This window comes from Anoplophora glabripennis, unplaced genomic scaffold (assembly GCF_000390285.2).
Source record: "Anoplophora glabripennis isolate ALB-LARVAE unplaced genomic scaffold, Agla_2.0 scaffold44, whole genome shotgun sequence".
In the NCBI taxonomy this organism is placed as follows: Eukaryota; Metazoa; Arthropoda; class Insecta; order Coleoptera; family Cerambycidae; genus Anoplophora; species Anoplophora glabripennis.
Window position 1 is genome coordinate 1,469,747 of NW_019416229.1, and position 21,876 is coordinate 1,491,622.

At 31.8% G+C, this 21,876-nt stretch overlaps 4 protein-coding genes across 4 annotated transcripts; 2 read left to right on the top strand and 2 right to left on the bottom strand.

Annotated features, from left to right (window-relative positions):
* Window positions 1-679: 679 nt before the first annotated feature.
* LOC108917681 (alcohol dehydrogenase [NADP(+)]) lies at window positions 680-4,918 on the bottom strand. Its single transcript, XM_018724410.1, has 5 exons — window positions 4,672-4,918; window positions 2,136-2,486; window positions 1,859-2,088; window positions 1,540-1,800; window positions 680-755 (listed from the first exon to the last, which is right to left on the bottom strand). The coding sequence occupies exons 1-5, from the start codon at window positions 4,741-4,743 to the stop codon at window positions 725-727; spliced, it is 945 nt and encodes a 314-aa protein (XP_018579926.1). The 5' UTR covers window positions 4,744-4,918; the 3' UTR covers window positions 680-724.
* Window positions 4,919-5,439: 521 nt separating this feature from the next.
* On the top strand, window positions 5,440-8,930 carry LOC108917690 (alcohol dehydrogenase [NADP(+)]-like). The gene is made up of 5 exons (XM_018724424.1): window positions 5,440-5,680; window positions 7,249-7,608; window positions 7,664-7,911; window positions 8,049-8,306; window positions 8,800-8,930. Exons 1-5 carry the CDS (start codon window positions 5,612-5,614, stop codon window positions 8,834-8,836), a joined length of 972 nt encoding a protein of 323 aa, XP_018579940.1. The 5' UTR covers window positions 5,440-5,611; the 3' UTR covers window positions 8,837-8,930.
* A 1,210-nt stretch (window positions 8,931-10,140) lies between these two features.
* On the top strand, window positions 10,141-11,399 carry LOC108914035 (craniofacial development protein 2-like). Its single transcript, XM_023454918.1, has 2 exons — window positions 10,141-10,441; window positions 10,522-11,399. The coding sequence occupies exons 1-2, from the start codon at window positions 10,141-10,143 to the stop codon at window positions 11,397-11,399; spliced, it is 1,179 nt and encodes a 392-aa protein (XP_023310686.1).
* Window positions 11,400-15,760: 4,361 nt separating this feature from the next.
* Window positions 15,761-20,365, bottom strand: LOC108917691 (aldose reductase-like). The gene is made up of 5 exons (XM_018724425.1): window positions 20,294-20,365; window positions 19,879-20,238; window positions 16,724-16,953; window positions 16,348-16,608; window positions 15,761-15,966 (listed from the first exon to the last, which is right to left on the bottom strand). Exons 1-5 carry the CDS (start codon window positions 20,363-20,365, stop codon window positions 15,930-15,932), a joined length of 960 nt encoding a protein of 319 aa, XP_018579941.1. The 3' UTR covers window positions 15,761-15,929.
* Window positions 20,366-21,876: the final 1,511 nt, after the last annotated feature.

Here is a 21,876-nt window from a genome sequence, read left to right on the forward strand (position 1 = left end):
TAATATTGAGAAACAAACAGAAATAATTTAATAATGCAACATAAAATCAATGACTGAGGAAATATGTCAAAATACGTAGAAACAAACTCAAGGAGCATGAGATTTTTTTTCATAAAATCTGTGCCAAATACAACAGTTTCTTTAAGTAATAAAATAAGAAAGTTAGATGTCACTTTAAAATATTATTAACACATACCTGATACATTCTGGACCCCTTCTTAATCATAAATTTAAATAGTGTCGTACATACTTCAATCATTATCTGTTTACCTAAATGTAATGAAATTAATTGCTTTATATTATTAATGTATATATTATGAGATGTACTGTAAGAACAAACTAGATATTCATTAAAAATATATTAAATTTACATATTTTAAACTATTTGAAAATATACGGAAAAATCTCATATGCATGTTACCCAACACCCTGTATATATATTTTCACATTATTCATATATTATTTTATAACTACTTTATAAGTGTCTCTTAACCGCAGCTTCCCTGTAGAAACGAACCAATAACTTGCACGACGGGTTGTAGGTGCAGTTTTATGGTCTCAAACTTGTGATCTCATACGATATTTTCAAATTATTTATTTTTCAAACAATAGTGGAAAAACTACAATGAATATAGGTACTTCCTTCAGCAAAATACAGAAAAAAACATAAACAACTTTCTTTATAATACTTTTTATTGAATCTCGAATTAAAATAAATTATTTCTTAAAATGGATATTCCGGATGATTTTCTATCCTAAAACAAAAATATGCATTAGTTTAATCATAAAGTTTGTCATTTGGTACATAAAAAAGCTCAATTTATCGTTTTTATAGCAAGTAAGAGTGCAATAGAATTAGTACGTTTTTATATTATTGTTTTATAATTCTATTGATGTCTCGTTGCCCTTAGATTTGAGCTTTCCACTATTAACAAATAAATGGCACATTTCAAATTTTGTTTTACTTACTGCTTATAACCCGCTGTCGAAATTTAATCAAATCAAACAAAAAATAAATAAAATTTGAATATTAAAAACATATTGTGGTCAGCATTATGAGAATTTCCAAAGGTTTCGATTTGAAATATTGAAAAACAAAAGTTCTGATACGAACGGATAAAAATTGTGAGCAGGTGATATTCTATAAAAATCATGTTTCTCCTTCAAAATAAAGTGACTAAGAAGATTGAAATATAACTTTTATACAGGATTTTTTCAGGCTTACTTAAACATTTAAAAATAAATAAAACCCAGAACCAAAGACCCAGAATGAAGATAACACATATTTGGTATAAAATGTAGAACACGGAGGTTATACACATCTAAAAAATACTTTTTGAAATCTGAATCGGGTTACCTTTAGAATAAGTGGTTCTGGAAGTATGAGAAAATGAAATTATTTCATTTAAAAGGAATGTAACGCAAGATAAATTTGAACAAACTTGGATATGTATATTTACGCACAAAAAAATTATTTTATTCATATATTTCATTAATGACGTTTCATCATCTATACGTATTTAATTGAAGTGTTCTTACCCTGGAATAAATGTAAAAGTGTCCAGCCTTGCTGTTTCACCACCATCGAGATCATCTAAAGATCTCATATCCTCTGAATTTATTTCAAAGTCAAAGACGCTGAAGTTTTCCTTTAATCGCTCTGGACTCGAACTCTTCGGTATAGGTACAATATTCTTTTGTAGGAGATACTTCAACATTATCTGTCCAGGACTTTTACTATATTTCTTCGCTATGTTTTTGATTAGATCAGAATTAATAACTGCCGGAATTTTTCTATCCCTAAAGTTAAAAATTTAATTAAAAAGGTGCACGTTTGTGATGTATTCCGATGCCTTACCTAAATCTTTTATCTCCTGGGGCCCCTAAAGGAGAATAGGCAACCACTACTATCCCATTCTTATGACAATACCCCACAAGGTCGCGCTGTTGAAAGTCAACGTGCAGTTCCACCTGCAAACACGCTGGTTTTATCCTGGCGGATGTTATAACCCTTTCGATCTGTCTTTTGTTGAAGTTGGATAAACCTATAGTTTTCGTCCTTCCAAGTTGGACTTGTTCCTCCATTTTCTGAACAATTAGTTTAAACAGAATTAACAATAATATATCACCGTCACCTTCCAAATTTTTATGTGATCAACTTCGTCTATTTCCTTGCGGTTATCTTCGTCTCCAAAGTATTTCACCCCAATAGGATGGTGGATCAAGTACAAATCAACATACTCCAGCTGGAGATTTTCTAGTGACTTCTTCATGAACAACTCCACTCTGTCCTGGTGTGTGCCAATCAGTGGAAGCTTGGTGGTGATGAATATATCTTCTCTCTTTAATTTACCCGAGGAGAACCATTTTTTTAGAACACGCCCAATAAATACTTCATTTTTGTATCCATAGGCAGTGTCAATGTGGCGGTATCCTAGCTCAAGGGCAGCATTTAAAACCCTTTCAAGGGCAGCTTCGTCCCAGAACTGAAAAAAATTGAAGTGGTTATAAGTTGTTTCTTCTTTCACATGTTTTAAAAACAGGACCATAATGGCGACAGGATTATGTTAAGGTAATAGCATAATTATGTTAGAGGATATTTGTAACAAGTCAGTAAGTTCCTGTCAAATTTAGAGATTGGACCTACTGCTTTTGTTACAATAATTGAAAGTTTTGCGAGGCAGATACAATAGTACAACAATATTCTCAAAACTGGTGATCTATGTGAAAGTTTATGATACAGAAAGTTCTTTATGAATAATTTATATAAAGGAAGAACTTTACACTGTATTTGGATGTATTAGTTTTTTATCTAATTATGATGGTTTTAAATAGAATATTTGAAAGTGGCAGATCTTAGATTGCTCTGTCAGCATCGATGACTAGATAATCCATCGAAAAATAATTGTGTCATCATAATTTTCATTTCAGATCAAGGTATTGTTGTTAAGGATTAACTTGATCAACACTAATACAGGGAACCCTAATTTTTATTTTACGAATAAAGAAAATAATATGTCACCAGATTCAGTTGCAAAATTTTTTCAATTGAAATAAATTTTCAAAAATAAATATATTGGTTAATATTAACAATTAACATTATTAGAAAGCTACCTTGAGAACCAAGAGTCGTAGGAGATTTTTTTTAAATTACCATATAAATAAGCTCTATTTAATGCAAAAAGAGCGAATTCCCGAGCGGCTTATGCCTGACCCTGGAACAATTTGTTAATAACACTCTTTTGTACGTCCTACTTTGTTTATTGTAAAGAGCAACTTAATTTCAACTCTCTGAAATGTTTCTTTTTTGATATGTTTCTTTGGATCAATTGAACCTATATCTACGATATTAACTTCTAAAATCAACGTTTAGTAATTAAACAATTAAATGCTAAAAAAACGAACGAAATTAATAGACAAATACCTACCTGGAGCAACAATTTTACGGCCAATCGTATCGACTCTTGGCACACATGTTTGTCTTTGGATTGTCAGTCTTTTCTATCACTCTCATCAACATCCATCGCTTTTTGCAATAATAATGCACAATTTTCGAAAACTGATTTTTCCGCGTGCAACCTTTATTTTACAGTTAACAAATATGTGAAATAAGACATTAGCTACTTTTAATTTTAGGTAATTTAATTACCTACAACACAAAATAACTAATTTTCCGATGGATCATCTGATCATCTAGATTTTCATGGACAGTGAAAAAGTGAAAATTTACGTAATTTTGCCATTTATTTGCAATTTGCCAACTTAGCGTCAGTTCTTTCAAGTTACTTTTTTGATATTATCATTCTACATACTCTTCCCCGTCATAGAGTGCGATAAAACGTCTACTAATAATTTTTATAAACTGACAGGTTTTATGATTCGACTGGAGTATTGAAGAATTTATCTAACTGAATTTATAAATAAAATCTGTCTGAAAAAAGGGTTTCATTTCAGAACAAAACTTACTAGTTACTATATTGAGGAATTGCAACAAATTTGTATGTGATTTTACTAGAGATATATATACTCGAGTTTTATCCGTTTAGTAATGACGTATGGTTCAAAGTTAATGCAAAGTGGTTGGACTGAATGAGATCGAGATAATAGTTATACTTCAAAATTTAGTTTTGTTATCTATCAACAAATGATATTGCAAATAGCTAAAATACTTGTCCGAACTGTAATAGCGGATTCTATTTAATAAATTAACAAAAGTACCTATAAACATGACCAAAATCAATGAAAATACATGATTTATTTCAAAATGTAAAAATCAGATGAGGAAAGCCAAGTAAATAATACCTATTTAATTTATGAATGATGAATGAAGTGATTACTTGAATTATTATTAACATTATATCGAAAAAGTCATTACATGACAATATTAACAGTAATTACTATTTATTGTACATTTTTATTATTTATTTTGGAAATGATGATTCCTAGCAACATGCAACAAGTACAATTTCAGTATAAACATATATTTGTGATGTTTATGGACAATCAATAACTAAAGCCTTATAATAAATTTGACTTGCATCGATTTATCAGTTTTCTTCTAAATAAAAAATGCCATTAAAATATTTTAGTTGCCTTAAATAACATAATGATGTCGTATGTAACATTTTACTTAAAAACTTATTATAATTATATAATAAGAAAAATACTTACGCCAGCTGTTCCTAAACCTATGGCCGGCATTTTCAAACCTCCGGGTAAATCCTTAAATATTTTAGCAGCCATGTTTTTGAACTTTACCAATTTAGTTTTATAATAACAGTTTTCACTACACACTGGTATTTATATACGTCACGTAAAAGTACATCGTTGAAGTAAATTATTTGATAAGATAATTTGATGTTTGCATATTCCTTGACCTTGGCAAGATTTTCGGCTGATACTTTAGGCGTAAAAATACGACGGTAGTGTACAATGTACCTCCATAAGAGACTATCTATGAGATGTAAATTGGCATGACCTTCCTACAACTACTGTGTGCATGACTTGCAGTAATGTCTATTGTAGTAGGTGGCGAGAATAATAACTAATAATCTACTTGTTACACATTATATTTTTATTGGTGTCTCAATAAATATTTTACATACCTATGTAATTTTTAACATTGGAATGTTTCGTATACAAATTGATATACTGCTTAACTTCCGTTCTTACATGTTGTGGGAGATTGCAGAGATATATTTATTTTAGATGCTTATATGAACAGAACTTGCCAAACCTTCTTTAAATAAAATATATTTGTCAATTATAATACGTATTATTATTAATTTATATCATATACTTATCAATAATTTCATTTTTAAACTATTATCACTAACAGATTTTCCTGCAACTATAGTCTCAGTTTGCAAAACCGGCCCTGTATTCCATTTACAGTATATATGTGGTATTAGAGCTGCAAATTAAAGTATAGATCTAGCAGAGTACACACTGATAACTTCAGAGCATTTTGCGCAAAATATTATTGTTATTTGCTTTGAATTCAACGCTGTTCGGTATCTGCCGACTCATATCTCGTGTTCATTTTTATACTTCGTTCCGCTCATATCTATATTTTATAAAGAGTGTGTTTGTCGATTTACGATTGCAAGTTATGGCAGAAAAAATTTTTATGGACATGCCAGGGGGACGAAAGATGCCTGCTGTTGGACTGGGTACCTGGGTAAGAATTAAGTTAATTTTCTTTTACAGGGTGTTTTCCAAATGTTCGGGGTGTTGTTTTTGGGTTAAATTTAGACGAAACAGTCCCAGAATTTCAGCACCACTAAATATTTTCGATTCTACGAAATTGGATGAGTGCATTTAATTGACAATTTCTAAATGATATGACATTTAGTTTATTAAAAATTTTCAATTATTTTTGAAATTTAGAATAATCTTATTACTGGATCAAATTAATAAAAAATTACTTTAAAATTCTCAATTTCACAAAAATATAACAATATACCAACTAATATATCAGTATTGGATAATTCTTAAAATTGATCCAGTCAATATTTGATTTTATTTTTAAGACATTGATTTAATTATTTCAAATTTTATCGATATAGCATCAAGTACATTATAAACAATAAATATATTGTTGTTTGGTTAATTACTATAACTTTTACGTATTTTAGATTATCTACAAACTGTGCCGCGAAGTAAATTGCAAGGATATGTTCAAATATGATTTGCTAACGTGCATACTACTATACTGCACTTCTGTGAATACAAATGGTCCTTATAAGACAAGAGTTTAAAGCGATTGTATTTGTGAAATTATGATACAATTTAATATACATATGTAGTATTATACTGTGATACGATGTTATTGCAATCAAAAATATTCATAAAAATATACTGAAATTATTAAAATGTTAATTTTAAAATGAAAAATGATATTGAAAATATCATAATTTATCAAAATACATAAGATTGTTATATGCGCTGTGATGCAAAGAATAAATACAGGGTGTAAGAAGTTTGACTGCCATTACTTCAGCATGAGATAGAGTAATCATAAATGAACAAAAAAGATGTATATTACAAGTGCGTAAGATTAACAGTTTTCAAATTACAGCGAGTATTAATATTGGGGAGTTTCATCACAACGTGACAACGGCGCTTAACCAGATGCTAAACATCTGATGTATACCACGTGAGCACGCGGCAGACTTGTCCTTCGGAAAAAATGTAAACAACTATTATTGTGAAACTTTAGTAAATTTGAAGACAATCGTTTTCCAGTTTTTAAATAAATAAAACAAAATGTATCGATTTTGTGTTACGAAGATATTCCTGTGCTTAAATTTTAGCACGAATTGCAGTAATTATGAATCTCTTAAAACAGGAACTTAACTTTTAATCAAATTATGAATTTGAAAAATATGTAATTAAAGTACCCAAAGATTCACGTCGTCCAAATAATCATACGTAGTAAAAATAATTTAGGGACTTACCAAAATGCAAAAATCAATCATTTTTAAACGCACAAGTACAATACAAACTGCAATATAAGCTCAAAATGTCCACCACCATTTTCGTTGCACGCACGATACCTTCTAATCCAATTTTCGCGCACTCGCTGGAAAACACCTCATGAAAAGGAAATAGTGGCATGCAAAAAATACTCAGACACGGTCCAATTCCAGGTACCAACTGAACTGCCTATTGCTGGGCAGCTTAGTTATTTTATTTTCCTTATTATTTTCCCATTCTTACCTCTGTAACGATGACTATTTTCTTTAGACAACTGATGAAAAGGAAGTCGAAACTGCTCTCAATGCAGCTTTTGAGACAGGCTATCGTCACATCGACACCGCGTTCCTTTACAAAAACGAAGCAGCCATTGGCCGCGTGATAAATGAGTGGATTTCCTCCAAAAAATTAAAGAGGGAAGACTTGTTTATAACTACGAAACTTCCGATGCAAGCAATGCACAAAGACAGAGTAGAGAAGTTTATAAAAACGTCATTGGAGAGCCTGCAATTAGATTACGTTGATTTGTATTTGATACACGGGCCTATTGGAACTAAATATGTTGAAGAGGGCGCTCCAACAACAGCTAATATTGAAACTGTTGAAACCGACCATATAGCCATTTGGAAGGTACAGTGTTATTTTTCAGATGTAGTCAGTGTTTAATTACTTAAGTTCTTTGCAGAAACTGGAAGAACAAGTTGACGCTGGTCGAACCAAGGCTATAGGACTTTCTAATTTTAATATCAGACAGATCGATAGAGTACTAAAGTCCGCTAGAATTAAGCCATCGTGTTTGCAGGTGGAATTGAATGTTTACTTGCAACAAAGAGAGCTGGTGAAATTCTGCCAGCAGAATGATATCGTTGTGGTCGCATACGCACCTCTTGGTTCACCTGGATTTAACGAGTTTCTAGCGAAGACTGGTAGAGAGTAAGTCTTTACATTGACAAATTGTTCCTTCTTGAAATTTAATTTTGCGATTTGATCGTAGCTATCACGCCCATTGAACAAAATTCTCAGAAGAATTTTTAATAATTGAAGCATTACAAGTCATCTTTTGATTGTAGGCCAAGAAAACTGCCAGACGTGCTCAACGATAAAACAATCGTCAAAGCTGCTACCAAACATAAAAAAACCAACGCCCAGATATTGCTGCGGTATCTTCTGCAGAAGAATATCGTAGTCATACCGAAGAGCATTAATCCTGCTAGAATCAAAGAGAATATAAACGTATTTGACTTTTCTTTGGACGCTGCAGACATGAAAGCTTTAGATGACCTCGAAGTTGGAGAAGGGGCTCGGGTGTTTGATTTAAGAGTTCCGAAGTAAGTTGCTTGTAAGTTGTACTGTTCTGGTCTGCCGATGTTGTTCTCAGACTCAGCTCTGTGGAGGCAGACTTCTAGACCCGTCTTATATTGACGTCGGTTCTTGTTGCTGATTCTACGGACATTTGTTCTCAGACGATGATGTCCTGTGAGACGTTGCATAGTGCCTTTATAATCGGTGGTATCTACGCAGGCTTAGATGCATGCGCAGCAATCCGATGGTATAAAACCGATGACAAGGTCTCTAGAGGCGTAAGTCGTAGGGAAGCTTTTATTATTATCTTCATCACTGAAGATGCCGACAGTGAGAAACATCGAAACGTTTGGAAGTATTGGATGCGACGCGTTGCACAAGCCAATACGAAACGTGTTAAAGGACCACAATTTTTTGAGAAGAAGTTGCATCCATAGTGGCCTTACAACCAGCAATAAGAACCGAAATCACTAACATTGGCCCTAGCGGTTCTGACATAACAAAACCATTCTTTTTCAGATTTATGGACCATCCAGAATTCCCTTTCCCTAAATGAAGATATTTCATATTTCTCATTTTCGTTGTGTTTGATGATGACTGTTTATCGTTAAGAATTATAAAAAACAAAAAAATAAAATAAGTAGAAATAATGTTGTCTAGTATTATTTCCCAGATAGTTATCAAATTGTTACTATATATCGCAAGCATCCTAATTACAGAGATAAAAAATAATCACATATTATTTAAAAAGCCAATGAATTGCATGGATTTAAAGTAGATCTTTAAGGTTTAAATATTGCACAATATGCTGTAATAGCGAAACCTAAATAATATGAAAGTTACATTTAATTAAATAGATAAATAAATATAATCAGTTATCCACACCATACAGATTTATCACTATATTATCACTTTTAGAGCGGAACAAATTTTGTTAGTTGCTAACAGATTTTTATTTCCTTTGCGTTGGCAATTAAATTCTGGTAAAATTACAAAAAGCGATCGGATTATCTCGAGTGTAGACGCAACGGTTACAGTTTAGTGTAAAGGAATCGATGACGCTAAATTGAACTTGTGCATTTTTCAGTGGCGTCCGTCATCCATGTTTATTTTCATGCTACAATCGTTTTATTATTTCTTTTGCTTCAATATTAAATCGTAGATATTTCAAAATTTCAAATCATCAGTTGTTTTCATAGAAAAACTTTTGGCATTTCGTCGAATTATTGGTAAGTTATAACAGAAACAAAATTTTGAGCTTAATGATATATTTATTTCATTATTTATTTTTATTAGGTTAGCACGGGTAGAAAACAGCTGACACGGAAGAGAACAGCGTTAGAGTTCGGCGCGGTGTTGCCAGAGTGTAAAAAACGACGGAGAATTTAAGATAAGTAAGAGCGAAGTTCTTCCGAACCGTTGAGGTGAGACAGCTCTTTACGATATCCGGTAATAAATAGATAAATAAATAAAAACATGGAGAGTGAAGACTTCAGCAGTGCGGATGAAGGAAAAAAGAAAAGAATTAGAGAAGAAGATATTTTCATTAGCAGCAGAAAAGTAATGAGATCACCGGCAAAACAAAAAAAAATCGAGGAAAAATCGGACGAAAAACTTGATCTATTAATTGAAATGGTAAAGGAGTTGAAAGTGGAGCAGGGGAAAATAAATCAAGAACAAACAGAAATTAAAGATGTAATAAAGGAGATCAGAGAGGAAAATAGAATATTAAGACATGAAAATGCAAAATTAAAAGAAGAAAATAAGGAAATAAGAGATAAAATGGAAATAATAGAAAATAAAATAGAATGGCTAGAAAAGGAAAAAAGGAAAAATAATATTGTTTTGACAGGATTAAAAATGCAAACTGAAAACAGAGAAACACTTAAGAAAGATATGGAAGAGTTTTTAGTGAAAGAAATTGAGGTTGAAACACAGATAGAAAACGTTCAAAAATTGGGACAGGAAACATATTTAATAGAATTCGAAAAATTTAAGGACAAAGATAAAGTAATGAAAAGTAAATATAAACTGAGGAATAAATGCAAGAGAATTTACATCAATGAAGATATGACCAAGAAAGAGCAGGAAAAAGAGAAGCAAATAAGAAAGAGGGCAATAGAAGAGAAGAAAAAAGGAAAGAACGTTAAAATTGGGTATAGTAAGATTATAATTGATGGAGAGGAGTGGAGATGGAATAAGGCGAGAGAAACACTAGAGTTAGTGAATCCAAAAAACTAGGAAAGGATACTGATCAGAATACTGACAAAACGGTAAATAAGTTGACGAACAGGCAAGGAAAAGGAAAGAACTCTGAAAAGGGACAAACAAAAGAAATATGGAAAATAGGAACGTGGAATATAAGGAGCATTAATGGAAAGGAAAATGAACTGATGCAAGAGTTTCAAAATGCAGGACTGGATATTTTAGCAGTGTCAGAAACAAAGAAAAAGAATAAAGGGGTGATGGAATTAGAAAATGGTCACTTGTTAATATATAGTGGAGTAGAAAATAATAAAAGGGCAGCAGCAGGTGTCGGATGCATAATTCATCAAAAATTAATACAAAGTGTGAGTAAATGGGAAGCACATACGGAGAGAATTTTATCAGTGGAGATAAAGAAAAGAGATGGAAAACAAATGACTGTGATATGTGTATATGGGCCAGATGAAGATGAAAAAGCAGAAATAAAAGACACATTCTGGGAGGAATTAACATTAGTCACTGAAGAAAGTAAAGGAATAGTATATGTATTAGGAGATTTTAACAGTAGAGTGGGTAAGAAAGATGGAAGATATAACACAGTAATAGGTCAATATGGTGAAAATAAAAGAAATAATAATGGAAAGAGAATGCTGGAGTATTGCCTATTAAATAACTTGATTATAACAAACACTTTTTATGAACACAAAGAGATACATAAATACACGCGAGTAGAAGCCAACAGAGGAGAAAAATCATTAATCGATTATGTGTTAACTGAGAAGAATAATAGAAAGCAGATTATGGATACGAGAGTTAAAAGAGGATCAGAAATAAATAGTGATCATTACTTGGTAGTAACTAATATTAAGAATGATAAGAACCNCCACAGAAAATCGAATTATAAAATAAAATAGAAGTAATGTGACCTAGTGAGTCAACAGAATATCTTGTTTTGTATTTTACTTGTAATTTAGTAATGTTAGTAATGTGACCCAGTGAGTCAACAGAATATCTTGTTTTGTATTTTAGTTGTAATTTAGTAATGTTAAGCTTGTTTCCAGTGAAACGCTGAATTTCAGAACATTAAGGTTTGGTGCTAGTGACCCAAAGGTAGTTGAGCTCAAATTAATCAGTAAAGGTCCAGTGAACCTTGACAGATAGAAACGGTCTGGCCAACCGAGAGTTTGGAGTGTCCAACGTGCCTCCAAACTACGTGGTCTAGTGTACCACAGTGACGTGCAAATCTAGCTGGTCTAGTGTACCAAGAGTGGTCTAGTGTACCAAGAGTGGTCTAGTGTGCCCGAAAGTTGCACGTTCGTGACCCAGTGAGTCACGGGAATGGGTAATACACCCCTACAAGAAGAAAAGTACTCCAGTGCAGTACTAACATTTTTGACCTAGTGTGTCAGAAGAAAAGTACTCCAGTGCAGTACTAACATTTTTGACCTAGTGTGTCAAAAGAAAGGCATCCCATTCCAGGAAGTGAGGAGTCAACGGGCTCCCGGAGGTCTGCCAGAGGCTCCACTCGAGGAAGCGAGGACGCTCCCTTGTCAGGATTGGCCGAATGTGAAAACCATGAAGAGAGAATCGCTAAATATCTGATATAGTTTATTTAATTTGCATGCGCGGTTCCTTGCTACTCGATCGGTGATTGTAAATCACAAATGTTTATAAAACAAAGTATGAGTTCATCGATGGGTGGCATAGGAGCGGGCATTGACTAATAAGCAGTGGTTGTATTCAGGTCGAAAATATTAAAGTTATTTTAATCAGTTTTACCTAAATCTTTAATTTTAAAAGTAAACCAAATATTAGTTTTTAAAGATATATATATATATATATATTTATTTCAGAACGCATTATGCAACTGACTCCAGAACAAGATGCCTTTATTGTAATGGTTTATTTTCGAAGCGGAACTCGAAACAAAACGGGTCATGGACATACTCTTTGCCATCCTGCTTCGTACAATTTAAGACGGAATTTCCAGACGCAAACCATGACTCTTAAACTGAAATGTGCTATTGTCAACAGATTTGAAACCAAACATTGCATTTGCAAAGGAAAATCTATTGCTAGACCACCAGAAAATGTCGGCCATAACACAGGGTGTCCCGCATAAGAACCGACACAGGGCAGGTGCATGTAGGGGTGTCCAAAATATTGTAATTTGACCAAAATTACCTATACAGGCTGTTACAAATCCGCTTCTCACTACAGGGATCTCGGAAACGATAGGAGGTACGAAGTAGCTTAAATGGGGGCAAAGTTGCGTAATCAGGGGACCAACATTATGCCTCTAAAAAATTAAAGCTAACATGATTAGTTTTCGAAATATTTGAAAAAAAAACAGAAATTTTGGAAATCCGTTTTTGTTTAATTTCAGCCTTATTTGAGGTGATATTTAAAAAAGAAGAACACTTTCCCATGGCCACTTTTTGCCCTCTATCGAATGGCATAATCAATATTTATATGTAACGTTTCGTCTTTCCAGGACCTTCATCAACTTCATTTTTTTAAATATGACTGGATATTTTATTACATATTTTGCAAGCCTTCATGACCCCCAATACTGCACTGCTTCAGCCCGAACCAGATTCAGACGTTTTGTCTCGAAAAATTCATCTTCAGTGTATTAGTTCCAAATTTATCTAAATTTTTTATTTAGATTTCTTTGTTTATTGAATTATCGTACACTGTAAGTGTCGTTAGACCCCGTGAAATCCATCTAGTTATTTATCTCGACAGGCTGGGTTATCAAGAACTTCTGTAAACCGAATTCTTTAAAAAAATTTAATCTACTCCATCCATATCGTGTCCAAAATGTGCATGAGTTGTTGCCTCAAGATTTGGATCGACGAGTGACTTTTTGTGAGTTTGTTTTGCATCAGGATATTAATTTTCACAAGAAAATTCTTTTTACTGATGAGGCTTGTTTGACTCGCCGAGGAATAACAAATGTTCATAACTTTCATGCAATAACTCCTCGACATTTTCAATGCGAGTTTAAGATAAATATTTGGGCCGGTCTTATTGATATTATTTGATTGGACCAGTTATAAATGGCGAAAGTTATTTGGAATTTCTACACAATACCCTCCCTGATATAATGTCCTCAAAATTTGCAACCACGATCACCAGACCTCAAAAAATGTGATTATTTCCTTTGGGGAACATTGAAGGATTTTGTTTATTCTTCGTCAGTTGAATCCCGAGAAAATGGTGCCCATTTTGAACAATTCCTTTAGTTTTAATTATTATTATATATTTTTTCAATCTGCATTGTATTTTACTTAACATTGTTTAAAATAATTGTGTATCCCGATGCTTTCAATTATTATTTTTATTATACAGGGTGGGCCACCAGTAACGCCTCGGTCGCTAGGAACCAAACGGCAAATGTTACAGAAACCTTTTTAGGTAGGTATGTATAGGTTGATTACGGCTACATTTTAAAAATATTTTGAAATATACAGGGTGTCCAAGAAAAGCGTACCATATCAAAGTTAGGTATTTTTAAATGGAACACCCTATATTTTACTACATTTTTGAAAGCACCATAAAAAATAGGTGAACTTTATTAAAGATTCTGCATTCCTAGGACTTACAGTTTGTGAGATATTTCAATTTTAGTGAAAATACAGGCTTAGCGTAGAAATTTAATATTTGCAATAAAAAAATAATTTTAAGGAAACAGCTCTGGAGTGTATTTTAGATCCTTGAAGTTATAAATTATTATATTTGTCGTCACTTAGTATTATACAGGGTGTTCAAAAAACTGCTGAATACTTCTCTCAACTTTAAACAGCAATAACTTGGTTATTTTAAATGGGACACCCAGTATATTTTTACTTTGGAAGTTAAGAAATTTAAAACTCTTTCAAACTGTTTATAGCTTCCCTTTACCTATCTCTAACGATATTGGAGATATTTGTGCCGTTTCGTTCTTTATTGAATTTTTTTGTAAGATGTATCCACGTGTCGTTATCGAGGTCTTTATTGAATTATATTGGATTTTTCTTGATGACGTCTCTTTAAATATAAGGAGAAAAATATGAATGCAATTAGCTGGCGCACCTGCACATTTTTCATATACAGTGAGAAATTATATAAATTGAAAATTTAGTAATAAATGAATAAGGTCCATGTCAGTGGCTACCTAGGTGTCCAAACCTCCTGTAATGGACTTCTTTGTTTCGGGCTATATAAAAAATCTTGTACACAGTGTTCGACCTACTACTTGCGATGATATGAAGGGAATGATTAGAGATGCATTTGCCACAATCACCCCAAATATTCTAAGGAATGTGAGAATATCATTTGACGATAGAATAAGATGCTGTATTCAAGAGAATAGTCAATTCGAACATCTATTAAATTCTTTGTTTCTTCTAAAAGTAAAGTTTTCTTTAATAAATATTTTTCATGTTCTTAAATAATTCAGTTACTTACTACAAACATATTTATACAAAATTAATAACTTTTTATAATTATTCTACTTATAAAATAATATTTTTTAATAGAAAACTTTTTTAAATATTGTGACGATAATGATAAAAGGAATTGTCTGCTCAAAGAGGTACTTTTTTTTTTGTCAAGTTCGTGCAAATATTCTCAGTCGGTTTGTCTCTAAAACATTTTTACTTTAAAATTGTTATTTGAATTTGAGATTAGATTGAAGTATAGTTAATAACCTAAACAAAGCAACTGTTATGCAGGAATACTTCCCATAGACTATGGAAGACGATTACATACTGTGAGCCATATACATATACAAAACATAAATAATAATTTGTTGGACTTGTCGTTTTTTACTGACAGAGCATGGTTTCACATATCAGCTTATGTATGTAGCCAAAATTATAGAACCTGGGTTGCAGAAAATTCTCACACATTTGTAGAAACCAGTTTACATCCTTTAAAACTAGGCGTTTGTGTAGCGATGTCAAGAATATAACAGAACAACAACTGCAAAATGTGTATGAAAATATACACACGAGAGTAAATTTGTGGATAGCTAATCAATGACATCATTTTGAACATAATATGATTCTAATATTTTATCGAAAATATGGCAATACAAGTTGTATCAATTTGCACCACGCACACGATATGGCATTAGTTTACACTTGACAAATATTTGGCAAGTGACCGCATCATTTAGAACAGGCTTAACAGATTACTCTTATGGTACATTTCTTTAGTTATATCTTTTTTAATATTAGAGATGGGTGTGATATATTTCTTATATCTGTATTTTTAAGAAAAATCCTTTGAACATGTGAAAATAGAGGTGTCTCAAAAAAAGAAAGAACCAAGTTGCTCTCTACATCTCTAGATCCTCAATTGTTTTTCTTTATAGAAGAAAGATAATATAATAATGTAGTTATAATTAAATCGAATATTTTTGCCTTATGACTGCATACAGTAAAGCAAAATGAGTCCTATTCTTCAAATGGATATTCAGGATGTTGTTCGATTCTGGAAATAAAGAATTGGTCTTAATAAAGGTAAAATACTACAATAATAATAATTTTTTATTTTTACTACATGCGCTGTAATAATTCGACTCATACAACTATTGTTAGTTGTTCTGTAATCTGGAAACACAATCAAAAGTGGCGTAAAATGCAACAAGAAGTATTTAACTTTGAGAGCCTTTGAAATCAAATTAAATCAAGAAAGAACTGTTTGTTCTTATTTAATCAAATAATCAAAATGTACTAATAAAAAACGTGAATTACTTAGATATATGTAATTAAACTTTGGAGATATAATTTGAAAATTTTAGGGCAAACCCTAAAATCCATGTCTTTTTGTTGTTTGGGTATCAAAGCAATAAATTATAAATGATTTACTTACCCTGGAATGAATTTGAAATTAGCAAGCCTTGCTTCATTCCCTGCTTCCAGGTCATCTAGAGACCTCATATCATCAGAGCTAATCTCAAAATCAAAAACGTCAATATTTTCCTCCAGCCGCTCGATATTCGAACTCTTAGGAACAGCTGCTATATTCTTCTGTAGGAGATACCTCAACATTATTTGACCAGGAGTCTTGTTGTATTTTTCCGCAATTTTTTTAATATCTTCCGTGTGAATCACAGGAGGAAGCCTTCTTGGTCTAAAATTAGAAATACATAAGGAAACAAAATTATAACGAAAGAACACTACACTGCTTAAATGGGTCACCTAAATGGATTTTGCCAATCCCAAAAGCTAAAGTAATTCGTTCTTACTCCATTTCACTAGGTCCTGGGGATCCCAACGGAGAATATGCAACTACAACAATATCATTTTTATGACAAAATTCTACAAGGCCTCGTTGTTGAAAGTCAACGTGTAATTCGACTTGCAAACAAGCTGGTTTTATACGGGCAAACTCTATGATCTTTTCAATTTGTCTTTGATTAAAGTTAGATAGTCCAATAGCTTTTGTCCTTCCTGCATCCACCTGTTCCTCCATTTTCTAGGAAAAAGAAAAGTATTTTTTGTATTTATTTATTTGTGCTGGCTTAAAGGTTGATGTTAACAGAAACATGATATATGATGATATATCGCATAATGTAATCACAGACAATATAGCTTATCCTTCAAGCTATATTGTCCGTGGCGTAGTAATGGCATATTTTTTTATCAATCGGTCAAGTTAAAATCATCCAACACTTTATGATGTTGATACTCCGTGATAAATAATACCATATTAATTAACGAAAATAAGTATACTTCAAAATATTTTCAATTAAAACAATTTTTAAAAAGAAAAATGGTGATTTTGGACCTAAAAATAATCATCACAAGGAAGAAATGGGTAACTTTCTTGACGAGACTTCTGCTAATACACATTTGCTGATGAAGGGAGGCTTAGCAACTTATTCTTTTAATCTGTGTTCATATACCGTATTCGAACAATTGTCACTACGATAGATTTTTCGTAAAGTACTATTTTGATAAATGTGCAATCAGTCTGTAGTGAAAAAAAACCCTTTCTAAAAGAATCCTAGCCAAATGGTAGAATACCTTTATCTGGACAGTTCTACTACTTATTATACCGAACATCTCTGGCAGAAATTGACGTCACTGATCTGAGAAGACATGATGGATAGAAATCTTCCACCGTGGTAGAATTCTTTTTTACCGATTTAGTGAAAATTAAGGTAGATATAAGTGATTGAACTTTTGCTCATCTGTAGTTCGGGAAAATGAAATAAACATTGTTCGTCCAGTCACCCATATTGATATTATTGAAAAAGGAAATCTGCGTGGTATAAAAGTAGTTTTTTAGATTTAATATAACTAAATGACATATTTTTGTACAAGGTACTTTCATTAGTTATGTGTCAATGTTAATTAAGAATCACTAATGTGTTCCATAAATTCTTCATAAATGTTCTACAATTACTAGAGATCGGAAATGTTAGGGCGCATGCATTGTGGTACAGGGCTGAATGTAGATCGGGTTCTCTTTTATGTAATTTTATTCAAACAAAAAATGACAATGGCTGTCTTCTTATAACTGCACTTTTTACATGCAAAATATTTGCATAATAGTATGAAATAAAAAGGAACAGTGTCTACTTTTCTACACTAAACGCTTCATATGGAACTTACCGTAAAAATTATAAAACTTATCCAAAAAAATTTGGGAATAGATGCGGCATGAGAAATGGAGTCAATATCGTAAAATAAATTTTGTAAAATCCTTATAGTTTCCGAGAAAAAAATTATTGAAGTTGTAGTATTTACAACCCTTACATCGCTGGACAACTGTGATCTCTAGCGTCATTCACAATACGCGTGGAGAGCCACGTGGCCTTAGCGACTCCGAAAATTGAAATCCGATTTTACAATCGTCGTTGCGTAGTGTTTACAATAGTTTTTTTAGTAGTTAACGTCAAAAATGGCTTGCGTGTATAGCAGCTCGGAGCTGATGGATATCGTTTTAATTTATGGTGAAGTAAGACAACATTTGTATTATGATGAAGCAGTTATGTTATGGTGAAGCAAGACAACTTTTGTGTTAGTTCGTAGAAACTGAGTAAGATGGACACAAATGTGTTTATACGTCGCGCGTCGGTGGACAACATTTTGAACAGTTGTTGTAACATTAAGTATGTCAAATTATTTTATTAATTGAAACCACAAATTATATTAATTAAATAATAAGTATATAGTTAATAAGTATAACTATTACTTGCCATTGAATGGCTATATTATTTATAGCCTAGCACCTGGCTTATATAATCAATAATATTATTTTCCCAATGAAGTAATGGAATATTATAGCCTGTTGTTATAGCAACAAAAACAAACAATACAACAGCTTACCTACAAGGTAAATATAACGAAAATACTATTTTAATTTTGACAAAAAATGACAATGTTAAAGTGAATACTAAACGAACTAAATGTATGAACATACTTATCAATTAATTTAATTTCAATAAGATATACTGACAGGGTGGTCACACGAAAATTGCTCATGCTACCTTTCTTTATTACTGTTGGATATACGAAAAAAAAAAGTAAGAACAAAAGTTGGGGGGTTTTGTAAATATTTTTGACAAACGTACCATAAAACATTTGATCGTAGCATTTTCGTGATATAAGTCTAACTTATGTTTTTTTAATGGAACACCTTGTATAGTTTTAGAAAATACCGCCAAAGTAATTTTTTACAAATATATTACATATGATAGTTTTTAAGATACGTATTTATTATTAATATGTATCATAGTTAGTTTTATGTTACAATTCGCCATCTTCATTTTGCTGCTTCCCATTTGGGATTGTTCTAAAGTGTTTTCAAGGAAAAGATTGACAGATTATATCGCTAAAAAGTAAGTATTTTCTCTTAATTTTATCTATTACAAATGAAATAAAAATGAAAATTTTTCTGCTCGCAGTATCATACATTTTAAGTAAATTGTCACTATATCTCACTTTTCTGCTTATGCAAGCATTTTGCTTAATTTTAAGTTAATTATTAAGATTAAGTACAGATTAACATAATTTTTTTAATAGCCAATATTCTTCCAAGGCAACTACGTAAAACTGTATTAAAAAATGTAACATCTAGAAAACCGTAAAGTATCATACATATATAAAAAAAATGTAAAAGCTCTTTTGTTACTCCATTAAAGAAAATTAAGTTCATTACGACACAATCATGTGTCAAAAATTTTGAAAAAATCTGTACAATTTTTTCTGAACTTGCTTTCCTATCTTCAATAATAATAGAGGGGATAAATAATTAAAAACGGTTATGTAATATTTCACTTGATAAATAACTATGTGATAATTTGTTGATTACACAGAAAACATCATGTTCATATTTTGATGGAAAATGTACCTACTATTACAACGCCACAACCATCTCACAATATTAACTTACTTTCCATATCTCCAAATGGTCAAACACATCTATATCCTTATAATTATCATCATCGGTTCCATTCTCAATATATTTTGTCCCAATGGGAAAGTGAACCAAGTACAAATCAACGTAGTCTAGCTGAAGATTCTCCAAAGATTTTTTCATAAACATTTCGACCCTGTCTTCTTGTACTCCATACATAGGGAGCTTGGTAGTGACAAATATGTCTTCCCTCTTAAGTTTTCCGGAAGAAAACCATTTTTGCAGCACACTTCCTATGAAAACTTCATTGTCATAAGCGAAAGCTGTGTCAATGTGACGGTAGCCTAAACTCAGGGCAGAGTCTAAGGTTTTCTCCAATTCAGCCTCCTGACTGAGCTGTAAACGGTAGTTAGAAAAATTACGATGTTTTTAATGAAATAAAAAAACTTACTGATCCTGTACCTAGACCAATAGCAGGCATTTTTAAGTCGTCAGGCATATCCATAAGTATTTTAGCTGCCATATTTGCTTAATTTCTAATGTGTTATGGTAGAGACGAAATTATTGTAAATGCACCTTCACAAGAACTACGTTCACAGAGAATTAATTTAAAAATTGTACAGATTAAATGTTATAGGTGCTATACAATAGACACAACCTCCCAATCTAGATTGCCATGACACAGAAACCTAATTTTTTGTGGGATTTACGCTTTAGAATAAATTCCTTTTCGTTTAAATTTAATTGAATTCAATTCGCTATGCTATTTAGATACTGTCAACTAAATTTCTATGAAAAGTTATTCACCTCTTTATTCTTTTATAACAAAAAGATGTTTCCAAAAAAGTAATTATAATTATATTAAATCGATGCTGATCCTTTATACAGAACATTGTTCAAGTGAAAACAAATAATAAAAATTATAATTTACTTACATTGCAAATATGTAGTTCATCACATATATTTTTGAATGTTTATTTTAGGGGATCATTTCACTGAAAGCATTCAGAAGAAGTGATCTCATCTTCTCAGGACGTGCCGCTATTACGACGGCCTTTACTGTCATTATTTTAGTCCTTCTGATGGCATGGTGTAATTCATATTTGTTTTGTAGCTCAGTATATCACCTTCAGAGGCGTAACTTAAATTTTAAAAGGGGGAAAAGTTAGCTTTAAAACATCATAAACGTTTTATGGTTTGTAAGCTTTAATTAAAACTGTTTCTTAGTGTAGATTGACCCTTTTTGCGTTTAAGGCAACCCATTACCGATAATGACAATCTTGAACGTGTAGATTAACTTGGAGATGGGTTAAAACTTCCCAATCTTGACCTAGTTTACGACTTTTTTTCTTCTTAAACTCTCTTTTATTTGATGGAAGAAAAGTTGGCATTGCTGTGCAGATTAGAGTAGCACATTTAGAAGTTTTCAGCTTAGTGGATGATATATCTTCAAACTGGGTTATGCTGTATGTACGTGTTACAATTTCTCACATGTTGGATATGAGTTTTATCCCATAGAGACGTGTTGTTAGGTCTGGATCTAACTCGACGTGCATTGTTCGAATGAACACGAAAGTAAACTGCAGTTTCTATAAATTTAGAATCAGACTTTAATTCATGGTTTCTAAATATTAAAATTGTTGAGGAAGTAATATACAGATATCAACAAAGCGACATATTAAACTGGCTTGTATTTTGGGTTGCATACATGTGTTTTAAGAAGAAAATAGTAGTAGTGAATCGATTCGTAGAAATAATAGGGTATATCTATATGAGTTAGTTGTCTAATCGAGTGAAAAGGGAAAGCAAAAATATGAAAAAAAAAATAATAATAATAATGTTTAAACGTATCGATAGTCTTTTATCTAAAAAATATTTCTCCTACCATTATATAGCAAAAATTTACTAAAAACTTGTTAATAAGAAAATATATTCGCTGGGCCTATAATACCAGTATTTTAATTAAAATGAGGAGGTATTTACTATTTGTACAGTCGACAAAACTACTTCATCAAAATAATTCCTTTAATAATA